Source organism: Geotrypetes seraphini, chromosome 4 (genome assembly GCF_902459505.1).
Source record: "Geotrypetes seraphini chromosome 4, aGeoSer1.1, whole genome shotgun sequence".
Classification (NCBI taxonomy): Eukaryota; Metazoa; Chordata; class Amphibia; order Gymnophiona; family Dermophiidae; genus Geotrypetes; species Geotrypetes seraphini.
The window spans coordinates 125,487,861-125,507,884 of record NC_047087.1 but is presented as its reverse complement, the minus strand read 5'-3'; the positions used below and the strand labels follow the sequence as shown (position 1 = coordinate 125,507,884).

Sequence of the window (20,024 nt, the reverse complement as noted above, 5' to 3'; positions counted from 1 at the left end):
TGCTGGGTCAGACCCGAGGTCCATCGTGCCCAGCAGTCCGCTCACGCGGTGGCCCAGCAGGTCCAGGACCTGTGCAGTAATCTTCTATCTATACCCCTCTATCCCCTTTTCCAGTAGGAATTTGTCTAATCCTTTCTTGAACCCCAGTACCGTACTCTGCCGTTCTTTCGATATATTAAAGGAAAACAACCCGCGAGGGAAGCAGTGGGACCGTTGGATGACCAAGGAATAAAGGGAGCGCTAAAGGAGGACAAAAAAATTGCAGATAGACTGAACACATTTTTTGCATCTGTATTTACCAAAGAGGATGTACACAGCATACTGGAACCCATCAGGTTATATGCTGGAAGTGAAAACGGGAAACTGACAGGGTTGACAGTCAGCCTAGAAGAGGTATACAGGCAGATTGACAGGCTTAAGAGCGATAAATCCCCGGGACCGGATGGCATCCATCCGAGGGTCAGCAAAGGAACTGAAAGGGACCATAGCTGATCTGTCAATCAAAACAGGAAAGATTCCGGAGGACTGGAAGGTGGCGAATGTAACGCCTATCTTCAAAAAAGGTTCGGGGGAGATCCAGGAAACTACAGACCGGTGAGTCTGACCTCGGTACCTGGAAAGATGGTAGAGGCACTGATAAAGGATCGCATCATTGATCACCTTGATAGACACGGTCTGATGAGTATCAGCCAGCACGGTTTCAGCAAGGGCATATTTTGTTTGACGAACTCGCTGCACTTCTTCGACGGAGTAAACAGGCAGATAGATAAGGGTGACCCAGTCGACATTGTATATCTGGACTTTCAGAAGGAGTTCGACAAGGTTCCACATGAACGACTACTTCGGAAAATTGCGAGCCATGGAATCGAGGGAGAAATACTCACGTGGATTAAAAACTGGCTGGAACATAGGAAACAGAGAATAGAGGTGAATGGGTAATACTCAGACTGGAAGAGCGTCACCAGTGGGGTGCCGCAGGGCTCGGTGCTTGGACCCATACTCTTCAACATCTTTATAAACAATCTGGATATAGGTACAACGAGCGAGGTGATTAAATTTGCAGACGACACAAAGTTATTCAGAGTAGTGTAGACACAGGGGGATTGCGAAGATCTGCAACATGACATAACCAGGCTCGAGGAATGGGCATCGACATGGCAGATGAAATTCAACGTGGATAAATGTAAAGTACCGTATTTTCGCGGATATAACGCGCGCGTTATACGCGTTTTTACCTACCGCGCATACCCCTCGCGCGTTATACGCGTGAGCGCGGTATACAAAAGTTTTTCTACATAGTTCCCACCCCGCCCGACGCCCGATTCCCCCCCCCCCAGCAGGACCGCTCGCACCCCCACCCCGAACGACCGCTCGCACGCGCTCCCACCCGCACCCGCGATCGGAGCAAGAGGGAGCCCAAGCCCTCTTGCCCGGCCGACTCCCCGACAATATCGGGCCAGGAGGGAGCCCAAACCCTCCTGGCCACGGCGACCCCCTACCCCCACCCCGCACTACATTACGGGCAGGAGGGATCCCAGGCCCTCCTGCCCTCGACGCAAACCCCCCTCCCTCCCTCCAACGACCGCCCCCCCCAAGAACCTCCGACCGCCCCCCCCAGCCGACCCACGACCCCCCTGGCCGACCCCCACGACACCCCCACCCCCCTTCCCCGTACCTTTGCTAGTTGGCCGGACAGACGTGAGCCAAACCCGCCTGTCCGGCAGGCAGCCAACGACGGAATGAGGCCGGATTGGCCCATCCGTCCCAAAGCTCCGCCTACTGGTGGGGCCTAAGGCGCGTGGGCCAATCATAATAGGCCCTGGAGCCTTAGGTCCCACCTGGGGGCGTGGCCTGAGGCACATGGGCCCAACCCGACCATGTGCCTCAGGCCGCGCCCCCAGGTGGGACCTAAGGCTCCAGGGCCTATTCTGATTGGCCCACGCGCCTTAGGCCCCACCAGTAGGTGGAGCTTTGGGACGGATGGGCCAATCCGGCCTCATTCCGTCGTTGGCTGCCTGCCGGACAGGCGGGTTTGGCTCCCGTCTGTCCGGCCAACTAGCAAAGGTACGGGGAAGGGGGGTGGGGGTGTCGTGGGGGTCGGCCAGGGGGGTCGCGGGTCGGCTGGGGGGGGCGGTCGGAGGTTCTTGGGGGGGGGGGCGGTCGTTGGAGGGAGGGGGGGGGGTTTGCGTCGAGGGCAGGAGGGCCTGGGATCCCTCCTGCCCGTAATGTAGTGCGGGGTGGGGGTAGGGGGTCGCCGTGGCCAGGAGGGTTTGGGCTCCCTCCTGGCCCGATATTGTCGGGGAGTCGGCCGGGCAAGAGGGCTTGGGCTCCCTCTTGCTCCGATCGCGGGTGCGTGCGGGAGCGCGTGCGAGCGGTCGTTCGGGGTGGGGGTGCGAGCGGTCCTGCTGGGGGGGGGGTGAATCGGGCGTCGGGCGGGGTGGGGGTCGCCGTGGCCAGGAGGGTTTGGGCTCCCTTCTGGCCCGATATTGTCGGGGAGTCGGCGGTCCTTCGGGGTGGGGGTGCGAGTGGTCCTGCCGGGGGGGGGGGGGCAGGGCAGGGCGGGTAAATGGAGAGTCGGGACAGCGCACGGAGAGTTGGGGAGGGCGAAAAGAGAGTCGGGGTGGCCAGAGGAGAGTCGGGGTGGCCAGAGGAGAGTCGGGGCGGGCGAAAGGAGAGTCGGGGTGGCCAGAGGAGAGTCGGGGCGGGCGAAAGGACAGTCGGGCAGCATGCGCGTTATACCCGTGAGCGCGGTATACAAAAGTTTTTATACATAATATTGTGGTTTCTGCGCGCTATACCCGTGTGCGCGTTTTACACGGGTGCGCGTTATATCCGCGAAAATACGGTAATGCATGTCGGTAAGAAAAATCTCAGGCAAGAGTACAGGATGTCCAGGGCGGTACTTGGAGAGACCTCCCAGGAAAGGGACTTGGGAGTTCTGATTGACAAGTCAATGAAGCTGTCCACACAATGTGCGGCGGCGGCGGCGGCAAAAAGGGCAAACAGAATGCTAGGAATGATTAAGAAGGGGATCACAAACAGGTCGGAGAAGGTTATCATGCCGCTGTACCGGGCCATGGTGCGCCCTCACCTGGAGTACTGCATCCAGCACTGGTCGCCGTACATGAAGAAGGACATATTAATACTCAAAAGGGTCCAGAGAAGAGCGACTAAGATGGTTAAGGGGTTGGAGGAGCTGCCATATGGTGACAGATTAGAGAAACTTAGCCTCTTCTCCTTAGAACAGAGGAGATTGAGAGGGGACATGATTGAAACATTCAAGATACTGAAGGAGATAGACTTAGTAGATAAGGACAGGTTGTTCACCCTCTCCAAGGCAGGGAGAACAAGAGGGCACTCTTTAAAGTTGAAAGGGGATAGATTCCGTACAAAGGTAAGGAAGTTCTTTTTCACCCAGAGAGTGATGGAAAACTGGAACGCTCTCCCAGAGGCTATCATAGGGGAAAACAATCTCCAGGGATTCAAGACAAAGTTAGACAAGTTCCTACTGAACAAGGTCATACGCTGGTAAGGCTAGTCTCAGTTAGGGCACTGGTCTTTGACCAAAAGGGCCACCGCATGAGCGGACTGCTGGGCGCGATGGACCACTGGTCCAGCAGCGGCATCTCTAATGTTCTTATAATTTGATGGGAGAGCACAGAATAGCGAGCATAGGAAGTAATCTGACTGAGAGCAGAGTAACAGCAACATGATCTCAAACGAACAAGACAGATAAGAACTTTCTTTAATACTTTAATTATGCAATTAATAAGTGTGTGTTTACAAGAGGGGTTTATTTTTTGCCCATGACAGAAAAGTCTGAAGAGGTACTAGCAAGAGAAGCTCTTTTTTAAGGAAATACTTTACAGAAAGGCTGGTAGATGTGTGGAGCAGTCTCCCGGAAAAGTGGTGGAGACAGAGACTGTCTGAATTCAAGAAGGCGTGGAATAGGCATGTGGAATCTGAGAGAGGAAGAGATAATGGTTACGACTGATGGGCAGACTAGATGGACCATTTCTCCTTTATCTGCCTTCATGTTTCTATGTTTCTTCATAGCCACATAGAGGAATATTCCGTGTTGTTTCTGCAGCTTTTTTCCTCCTTTTATCATTGCTGTCATTGTTGCTGCTGTGACTGCTCTAAGAGAATCAAGATTAATGGCAATTTGCCTAGCATTTATTACTGGAGGCTAATTTATATTTTGTTTGTGGTTTATTTACACCAGTTCCTGTACTTATTTATTATTTAAGTCTGAATCTGCCATCCCAACAGGCAAAAATGTGGTGTGCACGTGCCTGTTTGCAGGGGCTAGTTCAGGGGGAAATAAAGGCTAAAGCACAGTTATTTACCGTAACAGGTGTTATCCAGGGACAGCAGGCATATATTCTCAAATGTGGGTGACGTCATCTACGGAGCCCCGATGCGGACAGCTTTTTCAAGCAAACTTGATTGAAGATTTTAAGTTTGCTCTGCTGCTCCACGCATGCGTGCCTTCCTGCTCCACTAGAGGGCGCATCTCCCCCTCGTGGTCTCCAGTTCACTTAACCAGCAAAGAAGCCAACCTCGGGGAGGCGGGCAGGTTGTGAGAATATATGCCTGCTGTCCCTGGATAACACCTGTTACGGTAAGTAACTGTGCTTTATCCCAGGACAAGCAGGCATGATATTCTCACATGTGGGTGACCTCCAAGCTAACTGAAAAAAGGATGGAGGGAAGTTGGCAATTTAAGCAAATAGATTACGCAATATCGATTGGCCAAAACGGCCATCGCTCCTGGACAATGTATCCAGGCAGTAGTGGGAGGTGAAAGTATGAACCGAAGACCACGTGGCAGCCTTGCAGATTTCCTCAATGGGTGTGGACCGGAGGAAAGCTATGGAGGCTGCCATCGCTCGGACTTTATGTCCCGTTACTCGACCATGCAGCGCGAGACCAGCCTGAGCGTAGCAAAAAGAAATACAAGCAGCCAACCAGTTGGACAAGGTGCGCTTGGAAACTGGGCGACCCAGCCAATTAGGGTCGAAGGACAAAAACAATCGTGGGACTGTCCGATGAGACTGAGTGCGTTGGAGGTAAGAGGCCAACGCTCTCTTACAGTCAAGCGTGTGTAGCGCCGTCTCTCCGGGGTGAGAGTGGGGCTTGGGGAAAAATACTGGCAAGACGATGGACTGGTTGAGATGGAAATCAGACACCACTTTAGGTAAGAACTTGGGGTTAGTGCGGAGGACCACCTTGTCATGATGGAATACAGTGAAAGGTGGATCCGCCACCAGAGCCTGTAGCTCGCTAACCCGTCGAGCGGAAGTGAGTGCGAGCAGGAAGATCACCTTCCAAGTGAGGAATTTCAGATGGCATTTGTCTAACGGCTCGAATGGGGGTTTCATGAGTTGAGCCAGCACCACATTAAGGTCCCAAACCACCGGGGGAGGTTTGAGAGGAGGGTGGACATTCAAAAGACCTTTCATGAAACGAGAAACTAAGGGATGGAGTGAAAGGGCTTTTCCTTCCAGGGGTTGATGGAAGGCAGCAATCGCACTAAGATGTACCCGAATGGAGTTGGTCTTCAGGCCGGAGTGAGAAAGATGGAGCAAATACTCCAGGACCAGGGGGAGCGGGACCGACACCGGGTCCTGGTCGTGCGAGGAGCCCCAGGACGAGAACCTGGTCCACTTTTGGGAATAGCAGGTTCTGGTCGAGGCCTTCCTCGAGGCTTCCAGTATTTCCTTGACTGATTGCGACACAGGGAGAGAAGTCAGGGGGAGAGAAACCAAGCATTCAGATGAAGAGACTGAAGATTTGGATGCAACAGCGAACCCTGGCTCTGCGATAGCAGAGAGGGAAACAGAGGCAGAGGCAGTGGATCTCTGGTACTGAGTTGAAGTAGAAGGGAAAACCAAGGCTGGCGTGGCCACTGAGGAGCAATCAAGATCATAGTGGCTCGCACTGGTTTGAGATGGACCAGCGTCCGCAGAATCAGAGGAAAAGGCGGAAATGCGTATAGAAACCTTCCCTCCCAACTAGGAGGAAGGCTTCGGCCTCGAGGCGGTCCGGGGAGTACATCCGGGAGCAGAATTGAGGGAGTTTGTGGTTGAGGGGGGAGGCGAACAGATCTATCTGAGGAGTCCCCCACTTGTCGAACACCTGTTGTAAGGTTTGAGCGTGCAGCGACCACTCATGTGGCTGGAGGAGGCGGCTGAGTCTGTCTGCCAGACAGTTCCGCTCTCCTTGTATGTACACTGCTCGAAGGAAGATGTTGTTGGAGATTGCCCACTTCCAGAGGCGCAGGGCTTCCTGACAGAGGGCCCGAGACCCTGTCCCCCCTTGCTTGTTTACATAGTACATTGCTACCTGGTTGTCGGTTCGGACGAGAACCACCCGGTCGTGGAGCAGATGTTGAAAGGCTACAGCGGCGAGATGGATGGCCCGAAGCTCCAGCACGTTGATGTGGCAGCAGCGGTCCTCTGTTGACCACATCCTCTGAGTGCGTAGGCCATCCAGGTGAGCTCCCAAAGCGTACTCCGACGAATCCGTGGTGAGTACCTTGCTGTGTGGAGGGGCGAGAAAAAGTAAACCTTTGGACAGATTTGAAGAGTCGGCCCACCAGAGGAGCGATCGTTGCAATGAAGGAGTCACTGTCACGGGACGGTCGATTGGGTCCCGGTCCTGACGCCGGTCCATTGAGGAATCCTCAGGTGGAGGCGGGCAAAGGGTATGACGTGGACGGTAGAGGCCATGTGGCCCAGAAGAGTCATCATCTGCCGAGCTGATACCGAGCTCAGCAGCGAAATCCTTCGACTCAGACTTACTAACGCCTCTTGACGTGGAGGGGGAAGGAAGGAGCGGAGTCGAACCGTATCCAGCACAGCCCCGATGAACTGTAAGGACTGAGAGGGGCGCAGCTGGGATTTTAGGAAGTTTACCTCGAACCCCAGACCTTGAAGGTAGATAATAGTCTGTCGGGTCGCTGAGATAACCCCCTCCCTGGACGGGGCTTTGATCAGCCAGTCGTCCAGGTAGGGGAATACCTGGAGGCCCTGTGAGCGTAAGGCAGCTGCGACCACCACGAGGCACTCCGTGAAGACTCGGGGTGACGACGCCAGACCAAAGGGGAGGACTCGGTATTGTAGGTGCAGGTCCCCCACCTGAAAGCACAGGTACTTGCGGTGAGCGGGGTGCACTGGAACATGTGTGTAGGCTTCCTTCAGATCGAGGGAGCAGAGCCAATCGCCCTCGTCGATGAGAGGGTAGAGAATCGGTAGGGAAAGCATCCGGAACTTTTTCCTCACCAGAAATTTGTTGAGTCGCCTTAAGTCTAGAATTGGGTGCAGGTCTCCCGTCTTCTTCGGTACCAGGAAGTAACGGGAGTAGAACCCTTTCCCCCGTTGGTCGGGGGGAACCACCTCCACTGCCCGTAGGCGAAGCAGTTCTCGAGCTTCTGAGAGAAGGAGGGGTAACTGAGTTTGGTTGGAAGGGCACACGCTTGGAGGATTGTCTGGAGGGTTTTCCCGAAAGTTGAGAGAGTATCCTGATGAGATCACGCCAAGGACCCATGCGTCCGACGTTACTTGTTCCCAGCGCGGGTAGAAGGCTCTGAGGCGTCCCCCGATGGGAAGGAGGCCTGGGGCTGTTGCGGAGGGGGCCAGCCCCCGTCCGCTTATCCCGTCAAAAGGACGGGGATGGTTTGGCGGTCGCAGGCAGCTGGAACTTGGGCGGAGCCCGATGGTGAGCTTGCGGGCGTCGGGGTGGAGGCCGTGAGAAGGCAGGGGTAGATTTTTGAGGGTAGCGGCGTGGAGGGGCCCTGAACGGCCTGGACGCTGGCGGTTTCGGCTTTTGCCGAACGAGGGAGGCAAACGAGCGTTTGTGTTCCAAAAGGCGTTTCGTAGCTGCCTCGATAGTGTCATCAAAAAGTTATTTGCCCACGCAGGGGAGGTTAGCTAACCGGTCCTGTAAGTTAGGGTCCATGTCGACGAGGCGTAATCAGGCTAGGCGGCGCATGGCGATAGCGAAGGCTGCCACTCTGGATGAAAGTTCGAAGCCATCATAGGCCGCGTGAAATAAATGGAGGCGTAGGTTGGAGAAAACCTCCAGGAGCAGGTTAAAGGCTCCTTGGCGTGAGGCCGGCAGGTCGGTCGCAAAAGCTCCCAACAGTCCAATGAGATGTTTCAAGTAGGACGTGAAGGTGAAAGTGTAACTTTGTACCCTAGAGGCCATCATAGAGTTCTGGTACAGTCTTCTGCCGAACTTGTCAAGGGTCCGACCCTCTCGACCTGGGGGGACCGCCACTGAGACCCGGGAGGGGTGAGCCTTTTTCAGGGAAGATTCTACCAACAGCGACTGGTGGGAGAGCTGTGGTTGCTCAAACCCGGGGTATGGTACTGTACGGTACTTGGACTCCATTTAGGAGGGAACAGCTGTTACCATATAGGGGATCTCCAGATTCCTGAAGAAAGCCTGTTGGAGTACCGGATTGGGCGGTAAGCGAAGGGACTCTCTGGGCGGTGACGGCAAATCCAGCTCCGCCAGGTACTCTTTAGAGTATCTTGAGTCGGACTGGAGGTCTAAGTCCAGAGCGTGGCTCATGTCCTGGACAAAGCGAGTGAAGGAGGGGCGGGACGTTCCCAGGGCTCCGTGTGGGGACGGTGAACGAGACCTCCGTCGAGCGGAGAAGGACGGGGAGGCTTCCCTCGAGTATCGAGGTTCATGCTCCGACCCGCGCTCCGAGACCGGGGAAACACTGTGGCAGTGTTCCGGGGTCGAGGACCTACGTCGTCTCGAGGAGCCCCTTGGAGACGATGCCGGGGTACGGGGTACCGATCGATGTCGAATCGGTGACCTCGACCCGGGCTCCCTCGGCGAAAGCCTGGGACCTTGGCTCGGAGCCCCGGTCCGAGGGGGAGTTAGGAGGATGTGAGGGTTGGAGAGTGATAACTCAGTCACCTTCAGCGGTCCTGTACGGGGCGTTGGTGAACGGCCTCGTAGTGTGGGCGAACTCCGGGCCTTCTTAGAGGTACGGCGGTTTGAGGTTTCGGTCGTTTTAGCGCGACGCTTTGCCCCGCGGTGGTCTGTGGAGGGAGAGCGTCTCAGGCGCCTCGGAGAGGAATCTGAGGAGGATGGAATGCGGCGAAGCTGGCGCACTTTGCCCTGAGGGGGCTCGACACGAGGCTCAGGCTGGTCCGGCGCACGCGAGGTCGAGGTCGGGGCCGGTTGTAGATGAGCCAGCGCAGCGGACAGCTCCGACGAGATCATCGCCCGGAGCAGGTCCTGGAAAATGGGCACGGACAGCATCGAGGGCATGTCCGATGCCTCGTTGCACTCCACCGGGGGCGACCTCGTATCAGAGTATTCCCGTGTGGTGGAGGCACGGCCCGAAGGCTTGGAAGGCTTCGCCGGGGCTGAAAGCATGGGGCTTCCACCATGCGTCGCCGGTGTCCCCGAGGCTGGCTTCTTCGCTGGTGCGGAACCTGAAGAAGGAAGAGGAGACTTACCCGGAGCCAAGGCTTTTTGCTGTCCTGAGGTCTTCGGGGTCGAGTCTCGAGGTGGTGTCGAGGTATTCGGGGCCGAGGTCAAGGCCGGGGCCGAGGCCGACCTCGAGGCCGAGGTAGTGGGTTGGTCGGCGGTGAAAAGGTCCGCCATGCGGGCTTTTCTTCGACGGAGGGCCCGGTTCTGAAAAGTAGCGCACTGGGGGCAGGAGTCAGTTGGATGGGCGGCCCCCAGGCAGAGGATGCACCGGCGATGCGGGTCTGTGATGGAAAGAAGCCGCTCGCACCGGGTGCACTTTTTAAAGCCGGTCAAAGGCCGGTACATAGAAAACGAAACTGGCCGCGGTCCAAGTAGCCATGCGGCCGCGGCGACCCGGAAGCCTCCGGGTCGGTCAAAATGAAGCAGGAACAGATGAATAAAAATCAGAAAAAACGCGCACAGCGACTAAATCAATAAAACAATAAAAAATCGCGGTGCTAGAAGGCAGTTGGGGCAGAGCCTAAAAATATACGACTTCTAGGCTCGGCGGAAAAATTTGAACTGGAGACCACGAGGGGGAGATGCGCCCTCTAGTGGAGCAGGAAGGCACGCATGCGTGGAGCAGCAGAGCAAACTTAAAATCTTCAATCAAGTTTGCTTGAAAAAGCTGTCCGCATCGGGGCTCCGTAGATGACATCACCCACATTTGAGAATATCATGCCTGCTTGTCCTGGGATAAAGGGGAATTGTTGGTTAGGACTATAGGCACAGAGCAGGAAAGAAATAGACTAAGTGGAAGGAGAAAAATTTATGTGGAAAGTAGTCAAGAGAAGCTGGTAGGAATGACAGGGAAAGAGAATGGAGCATAATGGGAAAACTCAGGGTGATGATGGTAAGAGAGACTGAAGCCAAAGGGAGAGGTTTGCTGAAAGGGGCTCTCAAAATTACACTTGGGTCAGGGCTGGGAAGAGAGAAAGGAATGAATATTTAGAGTTACATGTATATACACAAATATACTTTGGTGCAGTGGCTAGAGCTATAGCCTCAGCATCCTGAGGTTGTGGGTTCAAATCCCATGCTGCTCCCTGTGACCCTGGACAAGCCACTTATTCTTTCACTGCCCCAGGTAAATTAGATAGATTGTGAGCTCACCAGGACACACTTTATAAATTATTTATTTATTTTTTTTGTAGTGTGGAATAATCTTAGTAATGGCAGGAGCTGCAAGTGCATCAAAAATGTCCTATCCCTTAAGAACATAAGACTAGCTGTACTGGGTCAGACCAATGGTCCATCTAGCCCAGTATAAAAATTCCTCTATAATAAAACCCTAAGCGCGCATGCGCACTTAGGGTTTTGTGATCCCTGTGTCCTTCCGTGGCTGTCGGTGCATGCAGGGATTTGAGTGGTGGCGGCGGTTTCACTCCTGATAGCTTTCGCCTAGAGGAACGGCTGGAGGGTGTCGTGCAGCTGCTGTGAGGTGTCCCATGCTGGCTGGTAAAAATTCCCTGCTAGAAGGAGTGCTTCTGGACACGGGGGAGGTACAAGGAAGGGAGAAGAGCTACTGCTGGACAAGGGGGAAGGTCAAAGGGGTGCTGCTGGACAGGGGGAAGGTCAAAGTTAGGGAGAAGGCCTACTGCTGGACAGGGGGAGCATGGAAGAGGTGTTGCTTGACAGGGGGGAGGTAAAAGGAAGGGAGAAGACCTACTGCTGGACAGGGGGAGCAGGGAAGAGGTGCTGCTGGACAGGGGGGAGGTAAAACGAAGGGAGAAGAGGTGCTGCTGGACAGGGGGAGCAATGAAGGGGTCCTGCTGGACAGGGCGGAGGTAAAACGAAGGGAGAAGGGCTGCTGTTGGACGGGGGAGCAGGGATGGGGGTGCTGCTGGTCACGGGGGAGATAAAAGGAAGGGTGAAGGGCTACTGCTGGACAGGTGGAGCACGTAAGGGGTGGTGGTGGACAGCCGAGGAAAGAGAGAGACAGAAAGAAAGAAAGACAAACAGACAGACAGACACACACGGCGGCCCCAAGGTCAAGACCAGTGCTCCAAATGAATCCAGTCTCACCAGTTTAGCATAAACTTGTCGAACTTTGTCTTGAAACCCTGGAGGGTGTTTTCCCCTATAACAGACTCCAGAAAAGCGTTCCATTCTTCTACCACTCTCTTGGTGAAAAAGAATTTACTTACGTTTGTACGGAATCTATCCCCTTTCAGCTTTAGAGAGTGTCCTCTTGTTCTCACTACCTTGGAGAGGGTGAATAGTCCCCTCGCAGTCTCCTCTTTTCAAGGGAGAAGAGGCCCAGCTTCTCCAATCTCTCACTGTACGGAAACTACTCCATCCCCTTAACCAATTTAGTCGCTCTTCTCTGGACCATTCTGAGTAGTACCGTGTTCTTCTTCATGTATGGTGACCAGTGCTGGACGCAGTACTCCAGGTGAGGGCGCACCATGGCCCAGTACAGTGGCATGATAACCTTCTCTGATCTGTTCTGTTCTCTGATCTATTCCAGCACCTGTTAATGTAACAGGCTTAAAGACTAGTATATATAAATGGCTTGACAAATCCCAGGCACTAATTCAGCAAGGCATCCTACCTCTGCTTTTGAAAAATTGCTGTTCCTGCACTTGCACAGTTCTCCCTTCAACGAACCATTATGTGCCCGAATTCTTGTGTCCCCAAGGCCAAAATACTAGGTGAATTATCAGCCATGCAACCCACCCCCACCAGGTGGCCAGCATCTCCCCTGCTCTTTCCTACCCCCTCCTTCCTCTCAGGTGGCCAACATTTCATCTCTTTCCCTTCTCTACTTTCTACCCCTTACCTCCAACCCTAGGGAATTCAGCATTCATCTCCCCCTCTTACAGGCCCTAGGTTGTAACATTAAGCATTGTGCACATCCTTTAAGCAAAGGTCCACACTTAAGCACTGAGATAACCCAGCTCCATACAATGTAACATCTTGTTGAACAGGAGCGGGACATGGCAGTGTTTTAGCACAGGCCTGTGCTCAAAGGCCTTGTTGCATAACTCTCGTCTTCTTTCTGTTTGGAACCTTGGAGGAGGGAGGTAGCAGTAGGCCCAGCAAGGAAAGGGATGGAGAATGAGTCTCTCTCTTATAATGAAGCAATGTTCACAAACCTTTCCTCCTCTCCAAATTCTGCAGCCCTAGGCAGGTGCTTGCTAGTCTTGTGAGACCATCATGACTGACTGCAACTTGAACTGCACAGGAGCAGGAAAGAAAACAGTTTATAAGCAGAAGCCAAGCAGGAATTTGGTGTCAGCATTAGAGGATCATCAGGAGCCAACAAGAGGAAGTGGCTGACAGACAAGCTAATGGGTGGGTGAATGATTGGCAAATCATGGGGACAAGGATTTCTTTGTGGGGGGAGAACTGAGAAAGGGCAAGCAATGGGAACCATGGGTGGATGGGGCAAACTGGTGGTGATGAGGGTGGTTAAGAGAGATAGAAAGTAGAATAGAAGGAAGGCAAATAAGGGAGATTACTTGGGACATGTTGAGAAGAAAAAGGGTAGCAATAATGCATTAAAAGTTGAATTTAGAATGGGAAAACAGTAAGTCAAACCCTAAAGCAGCTGCAGTAGACTGTGGCGAATAAGCTATCTGTTGGAGATCTATTTAAAAAAGCTTTGCCACCGTTTCCCCTCATTCCCATTTTTTCAGACTCTGTGGGGACGAGGAGATTAAGAGTGCTCTCATCCATCGACTCCTAGATGCAAAGTAACTTTGCCAAGCCTATACACACTTAGAACGCTCTTCTTCAATGGTTTCCAAACCTCTCCCAAGGAGAGCCTCCAGCATAGGTTTGAGAGCCACTGGATGAATCCATGGTCCAAGAAATAGTCTTTCTGATCTTGTTTTCTTAAATGATTAAAGGGCTATAATTAAAAAAGGGGGAGAGGGGACAGTAAGCTGAATACAAATGTTTATTGCATCTTTAAATTTCCAAAGGAATATCAGATCTTTACAGATTTACAGTACATCTGACACACCATCAGAAAAACATCACTTCTGAGAAGATAAGTCGCAATTCTTTGGTATGGGCCTACATAGGCAAATTATATATACCAATTCAATGTAAATCTGTCCTTCATTTTTTTTTCTTCCTTTTGGGGTACTTTGCATTGGTCATCCTATTTATAAGCTTTGTTGGGCAAATGGACATAGCTAAGTTGATGACTGCCTTAACTACAAGAGGCACTTTCTCTCAATGAAGATAACATACCCTTAAATAAGGAGGGAGAAATGATAAAGAGATGCAAAACTGACTAAGTTCACAGCTATAGAAATAATTAATAGTAGTAGTCAATTCCTAATACATGTTCTGGCAGTGATAATACTTACCTCCATATCCTATAAAGCTGGGAAGTGCCAGCACAGCCAACAAAGAAGTTCACAGCAAACAGGAACCAGTTTTTAGGAATAATGATAAGAGAGTATCGTGACCAAATAAATCCTGAAAGATAGAAATGCCAGGTCACTTTATTTGTAGAACAAAGTTACTCACCTATAGCAAGTGTTCTCAAAGGATGGCAGGACAATCTCACATATAGGTAGTATAATTGATGGAACCCGGTGTGGAGGCACTCCCCAGTGTTTTTTTCTGAAGCTTTTAGAAGCATCCATTGAACTTGTGCATGCCTTTTCACCTATTGTTGCTATATGGGACCAGGGTGTTTAGTACAATAGTTGATAGAATTGAACTCCTAAGGGAAGAGGGCATGTAAGTAAGAATATATGTCCTGCAATCCTCAGAGAACACATGCTACAGGTTAAGTTAGCTTTCTCCAAGAACAAGCAAGACATTCTCACAACAGGGAATCTTCAATTACCAGTCACACAGTTGCTCTTCCCTGCCAGGAAAGGAGTATCCAGCAGTAGCATGGTGCTCCGAGTCAAACATCACATCCTGACTAATTCTTGACAGATGAGGTGCCTCCCTACTTGTTGAATTAATACATTACAATCTGTCAATTTGAATTAGGATAATATGATGCATTAGCCAATCTCACAGCTTTTAGAGCAGGGGTGTCAAAGTCCCTCCTCGAGGGCCGCAATCCAGTTGGGTTTTCAGGATTTCCCCAATGAATATGCATGACATCTCTTTGCGTATACTGCTTTCATTGTATGCTAATAGATCTCATGCATATTCAATGGGGAAATCCTGAAAACCCAATTGGATTGTGGCCCTCGAGGAGGGACTTCGACACTCCTGTTTTAGAGTGTTCCATATGGTCTATAACCTATGGCCTATTTTGGTAAAACTCAAAATCTTATGTTTGGGACAGAGTTCCATGTTACATGAACTCCCTTCACAGATTTATTTTGGTGATATAAAGATTCCGGTACTTAACCAATACAGATATTTAGGAATAGTTTTTTATTCCACTTTGTCATTTAAACCACAGATACATGCAGTTGTAACCAAGGCTTTTTTCAGTTAAACATTTTGAGAAGGCTGATGATTATTTATCTGTAATTTTCAAACTGTTGTGGCCACTATTTTAACACCGATCCTTGACTACTGCGATTTATTTTATCTTGGTTTGCAAAATAAATTTCATACTTTTATTTGGGAATCTCAATGTGTAGAGAGCATTTTTACTGGTAAGGATTGGATCTCTCTCTTCATCATCATCAAGAGAATGAAGTTCAGTTTTAAATGGCTTCCGGGATACAAATCAGGAACTCTTCCAGGATCAGGAAGTTAACTACCATATATACTTGAATATAAACCAAGATTTGGGGGCCCAAAAATGGGGGGGCTGTTTATTTTTGAGCCCCTTCTGATAATGGTGCTTTCCCTTACCCCTGATGATCAGCACTGCCATCCCCCCACTATCTTCTATCCACCACGACCCACTTCCCCCCCCACCCCGCCAGACCAGCATCATACTTATAGTCCTGGTGCTCGGAATGCAAATGCTCCCACCCATTCCAGGATTCTCAAAGGAAATCCAACAAGCCTCGAGCATGTGTAGATGATCAAGACCAGCTCAGCACAGAGCATTGGCATCAGCTTCCTGAGCACTAGAACTGTAAGTACGATGTTGGTCTGAGGCAGGAGGAAGTGGGTAGTGGAGAATAGCAGTGCCTAAACAAAAAGGATCAGTCTGGCTTCAATGTTTTTAAAGCATGGCAGTATTTTCAGTGCAATTTGGTAAGTGGGGAAAGTTGCCTTTGGACTCTGATGTTTCTTTAAAGCAGACAGCAATTTTTTTGTTTTTAGAGCAGACTGAATTTTTTTTTTAGCAGATTGTGAGGCAGACAACTTTTGTTTCCACAGCAAACAGTGGATTCTTTTTCAGCAGACTGCGAGGCTAGTTGTCTTATTTCTGAAGGCTTGTTTTGTGTTTAAAGTGGACAATAGACTGTGAACTCTTATTATTAAGGTAGATAACGTACCAGTGCATTTTTGGTTTGGATTTTAATTTTGTGCATTTAGAGATAAAGGCAGAACATTTTTATTGCATATGACTTGTTCCCGTCTTAATTTATGTGGAAAAATATATGTTTGACTGATGTAGTACTTGTTTTATTTTCAGTTTCTTTTACAAGAATCTAAACCAATAAGCTTTTGCATGCTTTACGACTGTTCAGATACCTTTGCTTTTTATGCTTTTAAGATATTAATTTAATGATCTCTTTTTATAATAGGAAACAAACGAGAAACAATTATTATTCTAATCTTAGAAGAACAGATGTTTATGACACTAAGGGCTCCTTTTACTAAGCCGCGCTACGCAGAAAAACTAACGCCAGCTCTATGGAGGCATGTAGCGCGCGCTAAAACCACTAGCACAGCTTAGTAAAGGGAGCCCCAAAAGATTATTCAAATTAATAAAGGAATTAAGTAACACTAAACATTTAACTAACACTCCTATTGAAAAACCACTGACTGCTCAACAATTAGCTTGTCACTTTATAAATAAAGTCAAATATATAAAAGCACAATTCCCACCTGTTTCAGAGTCTACACACCTTGTTTTTAGCAAAGACCATAAAATAAAGGGGGGGGGGCTTTATTGGACATCTTTTGAAAAAGTTAAGTGGGATGAATTCATTAAAATATATGATCAAATTCTCAAGAATTCGCAGGAGCCAGTCAAGAAGCTGCTCAGCGCCAAGCAGCAATGCCAAAGCGCACTCCTGCTTGGTGCCGCTCAGTGGCTGAAGAAACCAGAACTTGTGGAAGCCACCGACCGACCAGGTTAGCAGCAGGACAGGAGCACAGAAAGCTCACGCCTGCCCGCACCTCTGGACCACCAGGGATCGGCAGAGGTACAACGGACAACACAGGGAGGGGAGCAGGGTGCAGAGCCTAGTGGCGGCCTGCAGTAAGTCGGTTGGGGGATGGAGGGGGGGGGGGAACTGGCCTGAATATAAACTGGACCCTCATTTTTGGGCCAATTTTTTGGCCCCAAAATCCCAGTTTATATTTGAGTATATACCATATGTGGATCACTTTCACAGAATAAAAGTCTACATCAGAAACATCTGTCTCCACAGCTTCTGTTACTTTTTAATGCACTACCATTTTGCATGCTATTTGCTCCTAGCACTGGGGAGCTAAAGTTTTGCATTAGTATACAGTTCCCAAATGCAATTCAAAGGATCAGTTCACAGTTTTAATGCAAGCTTACTGCATCAACCCTTTAGCCATTCTGGCTTTGCATGTTTTCCTGATTTTTTTATGCTATTTTGAAACCGTGCACATTCACAATTAGAGATCTTTCTTTTTTATTTGTTTTGCAGTCCCTTGGGATAGCTTTTTGAGTGATTTTTGAATTAATGTTGGTGCAGCCTGATTTACAGAGTATTTTGGCTTCACTGAAATCTTTTTCTCCATGTCTTCTAAAAAATTTTGTTTATGGAATTCTTTATAGTTTAAAATTTATAATGATTAAAGACTTTTTATGGGAGATGATATTCAATGATTGCCTGATAATTTTGGGAATTTTAATGCTTTTATTTGCATTTGTCCAATATTGGATTCTGATAATCTAATCTCCCTTTCTTTATAAATATATATACTTGCCTGTATTTGTATATGATTTAGTCTGCACCATTCTATCAATTTATTGCACAACATTAAAAAAAATATATATAATCCATAGCAATCCCCACTGTCCCAAGAATTAGGGACTATGTTGAGGAATTGAATTCTACATGGCAGCAATTCAGGGCTTTTCATTAAGACAAAACCTCATCAGATATTCACGTCTTAATCCTGGCAGGGCGGGATGAACGATATGGGTTCTCCCATCTGGACACCATTTTTTAAAATTACCTGTGGCCATTAACACACCAGACTGAGCTGTACTGAGTTTTTCAGCTGGTCTTGCCATATCAGCTAGTCCAGCAAGAACCAAACCCTGCAAAAAATGTGAAAGAAGAGGTTTAAATTAGTAATAGGATACTGACTTTTGCAGCATGAAATTCATCAGCTGGCCATTCAAATGTTATTTCCATGTACCATTTTAGAAATTCTTTAAAGTGCTCCCTCACAATTCTCCTCATTGGTCAAAAATGTCAAAGGGGAAGTCCAGATTGGTTTCTTGGTTAGAATAAGGTAATAAAATTTCCTTGATTGGATGTCTGTTAATGTGAAACTCCACTGAAGGGTGGGGTTATTTGTATGAAGACACATTTTTGTGGATAACTTTTGTTTCATGAGTAAATCAAGGAAAATTGTTGTTGTTTACCTGCAATTACATCACTTTCTTTTCCAGAGATAAATAAAATGAGGTAGATATAATAGACATTACAGAGATCTGGTGGAAGAGAACAATTAATGGGACACTGTATTACCTGGGTACAAATTATATTGCAAGGATAGAGTAGATCAAACAGGAGGGGGGAGTTGCGCTATATGTTAAAGAGGGAATTGAATCAAATAAAATAAACATTCTGCATGACAGATAGCAGTGTAGAATCCATATGGATAGAAATTCCAAATGTGAAGAGAAGGAATATATAAAAGTAGGGTCCCCTGGGACAAAATGAACAGGCAGATGAAGAAATTCTTTCAGAGATTAGGAAAACTGGAAAATTGGGCAACAGTAAATAATGGATGTTCCATATAGGGCATAAATTGAGTTAGTTTTGATTGTATTTGTCCTTTTCATGAGGAGGTCTGAGCAATTTCAATTACCCCAACACTGACTGGTTAAATGTTAGATCGGTAAAATTCCTAGACATCATAAATGACTGCTTCTTGGAGCAATTGGTCCGGGAACCAACAAGAGGGGGAGCTATTTTAGATTTAGTCCTTAGTGGAATGCAAGGCATAGTGCAAGAGTTAAAATAAAGGTGTTAACTGTGTTAGGTTCACTGGGAAACAGTGATCATAATGTGATCAAATTTAAGCTGATACCGGGAGTGATGTTGCAAAAGACATCTAGTTGAATTTTCGAAAAGGATGACTATGATTAAATGAGGAAAATGGTTAAAAAGAAGCTAAAAGGATCAATTGCAAAGGTTAGGACTGTAAACCAGGCATGGATGTTATTTAAAAATGCTATCGTGGAAGCCTAGACCAGATATATTCCACGTATCGGCAAAGATGGAAAGAGGAGGAAACAAGAGCAGGCATGGCTAAAAGGTGAAGTGAAAGAGGCTATTAGAGCCAAAAATGCATCCTTTAAAGAATGGAAAAAGGATCCGAATGAAGAAAATAAGGAGATGAACAAGCATTGGCAAGTTAGATGTAAAGCATTGATAAAGACAGCTAAGAGAGAATGTGAAGAGAAACTTGCAAAAGAGGCAAAAACTCAATTTTTTTTAGGTACATCAGAAGAAGAAAACTGTGGGGAATCCATAGGACAGTTGGATGATAAAGGAGCAAAAGGGGCTCTCAGGGAGGAAAAAAAAGAAACCATAGCGGAGAGACTGAATGAATTCTTTACTTTAGTCTTTACGGAAGAAGATCTACCTGAACCGGAAATGGTTTTCAAGGGTGATGATGCGGAGGAACTGAAAGAAATCTCGGTAAATCTGGAAGATGTACTAAGCCAAATCAACAAGTTAAAAAAGTGATAAATCACCTGGACCAGATAGTATACATCCCAGGGTATTATAAGAACTCAAACATGAAATTGAAGACCTGTCGCTAAATTCATCTGTAATACCTGAAGATTGGAGGGTGGCCAATGTTACACTGATTTTTAGAAAGGGTTCCAGGGGAGATCTGGGAAATTACAGACCGGTAAGCCTGACTTCAGTGCTGGGCAAAGTGGTGGAAGCGATTATAAAAAAATAAAATTGTGGAATACATAGACAAACATGATTTAATGAGACAGAATCAGCATGGGTTCAGCCGATGGAGATCTTGCCTCACCAATTTGCTTGACTTCTTTGAAGGTGTGAATAAACATGTGGATCAAAGGTGAGCCAGTTGATGTAGTGTTTCTAGATTTTCAGAAAGCTTTTGACAAAGTTCCTCATGAGAGGCTCCTGAGAAAATTAAAGTCATGGGATAGGTGGCAACGTTCAGTTGTGGATTAGGAATTGGTTATCAGATAGAAAACAGAGGGTAGGGTAAAATGG

The 20,024-nt window shown here is 48.7% G+C and overlaps 1 protein-coding gene across 5 annotated transcripts in view; it reads right to left on the bottom strand.

Annotated features, from left to right (window-relative positions):
- MPC2 (mitochondrial pyruvate carrier 2) overlaps positions 1 to 20,024 on the bottom strand; it is a 126,713-nt gene that overhangs the window by 18,976 nt on the left and 87,713 nt on the right. For all 5 annotated transcript variants that reach the window (XM_033941050.1, XM_033941047.1, XM_033941049.1 and 2 more), the window contains 2 exons: positions 17,767 to 17,851; positions 13,821 to 13,932 (listed from right to left, as the gene is read on the bottom strand). In XM_033941050.1, the coding sequence (XP_033796941.1) occupies positions 13,821 to 13,932; positions 17,767 to 17,851 (197 nt within the window). The remainder of the gene's footprint in view (positions 1 to 13,820; positions 13,933 to 17,766; positions 17,852 to 20,024) is intronic.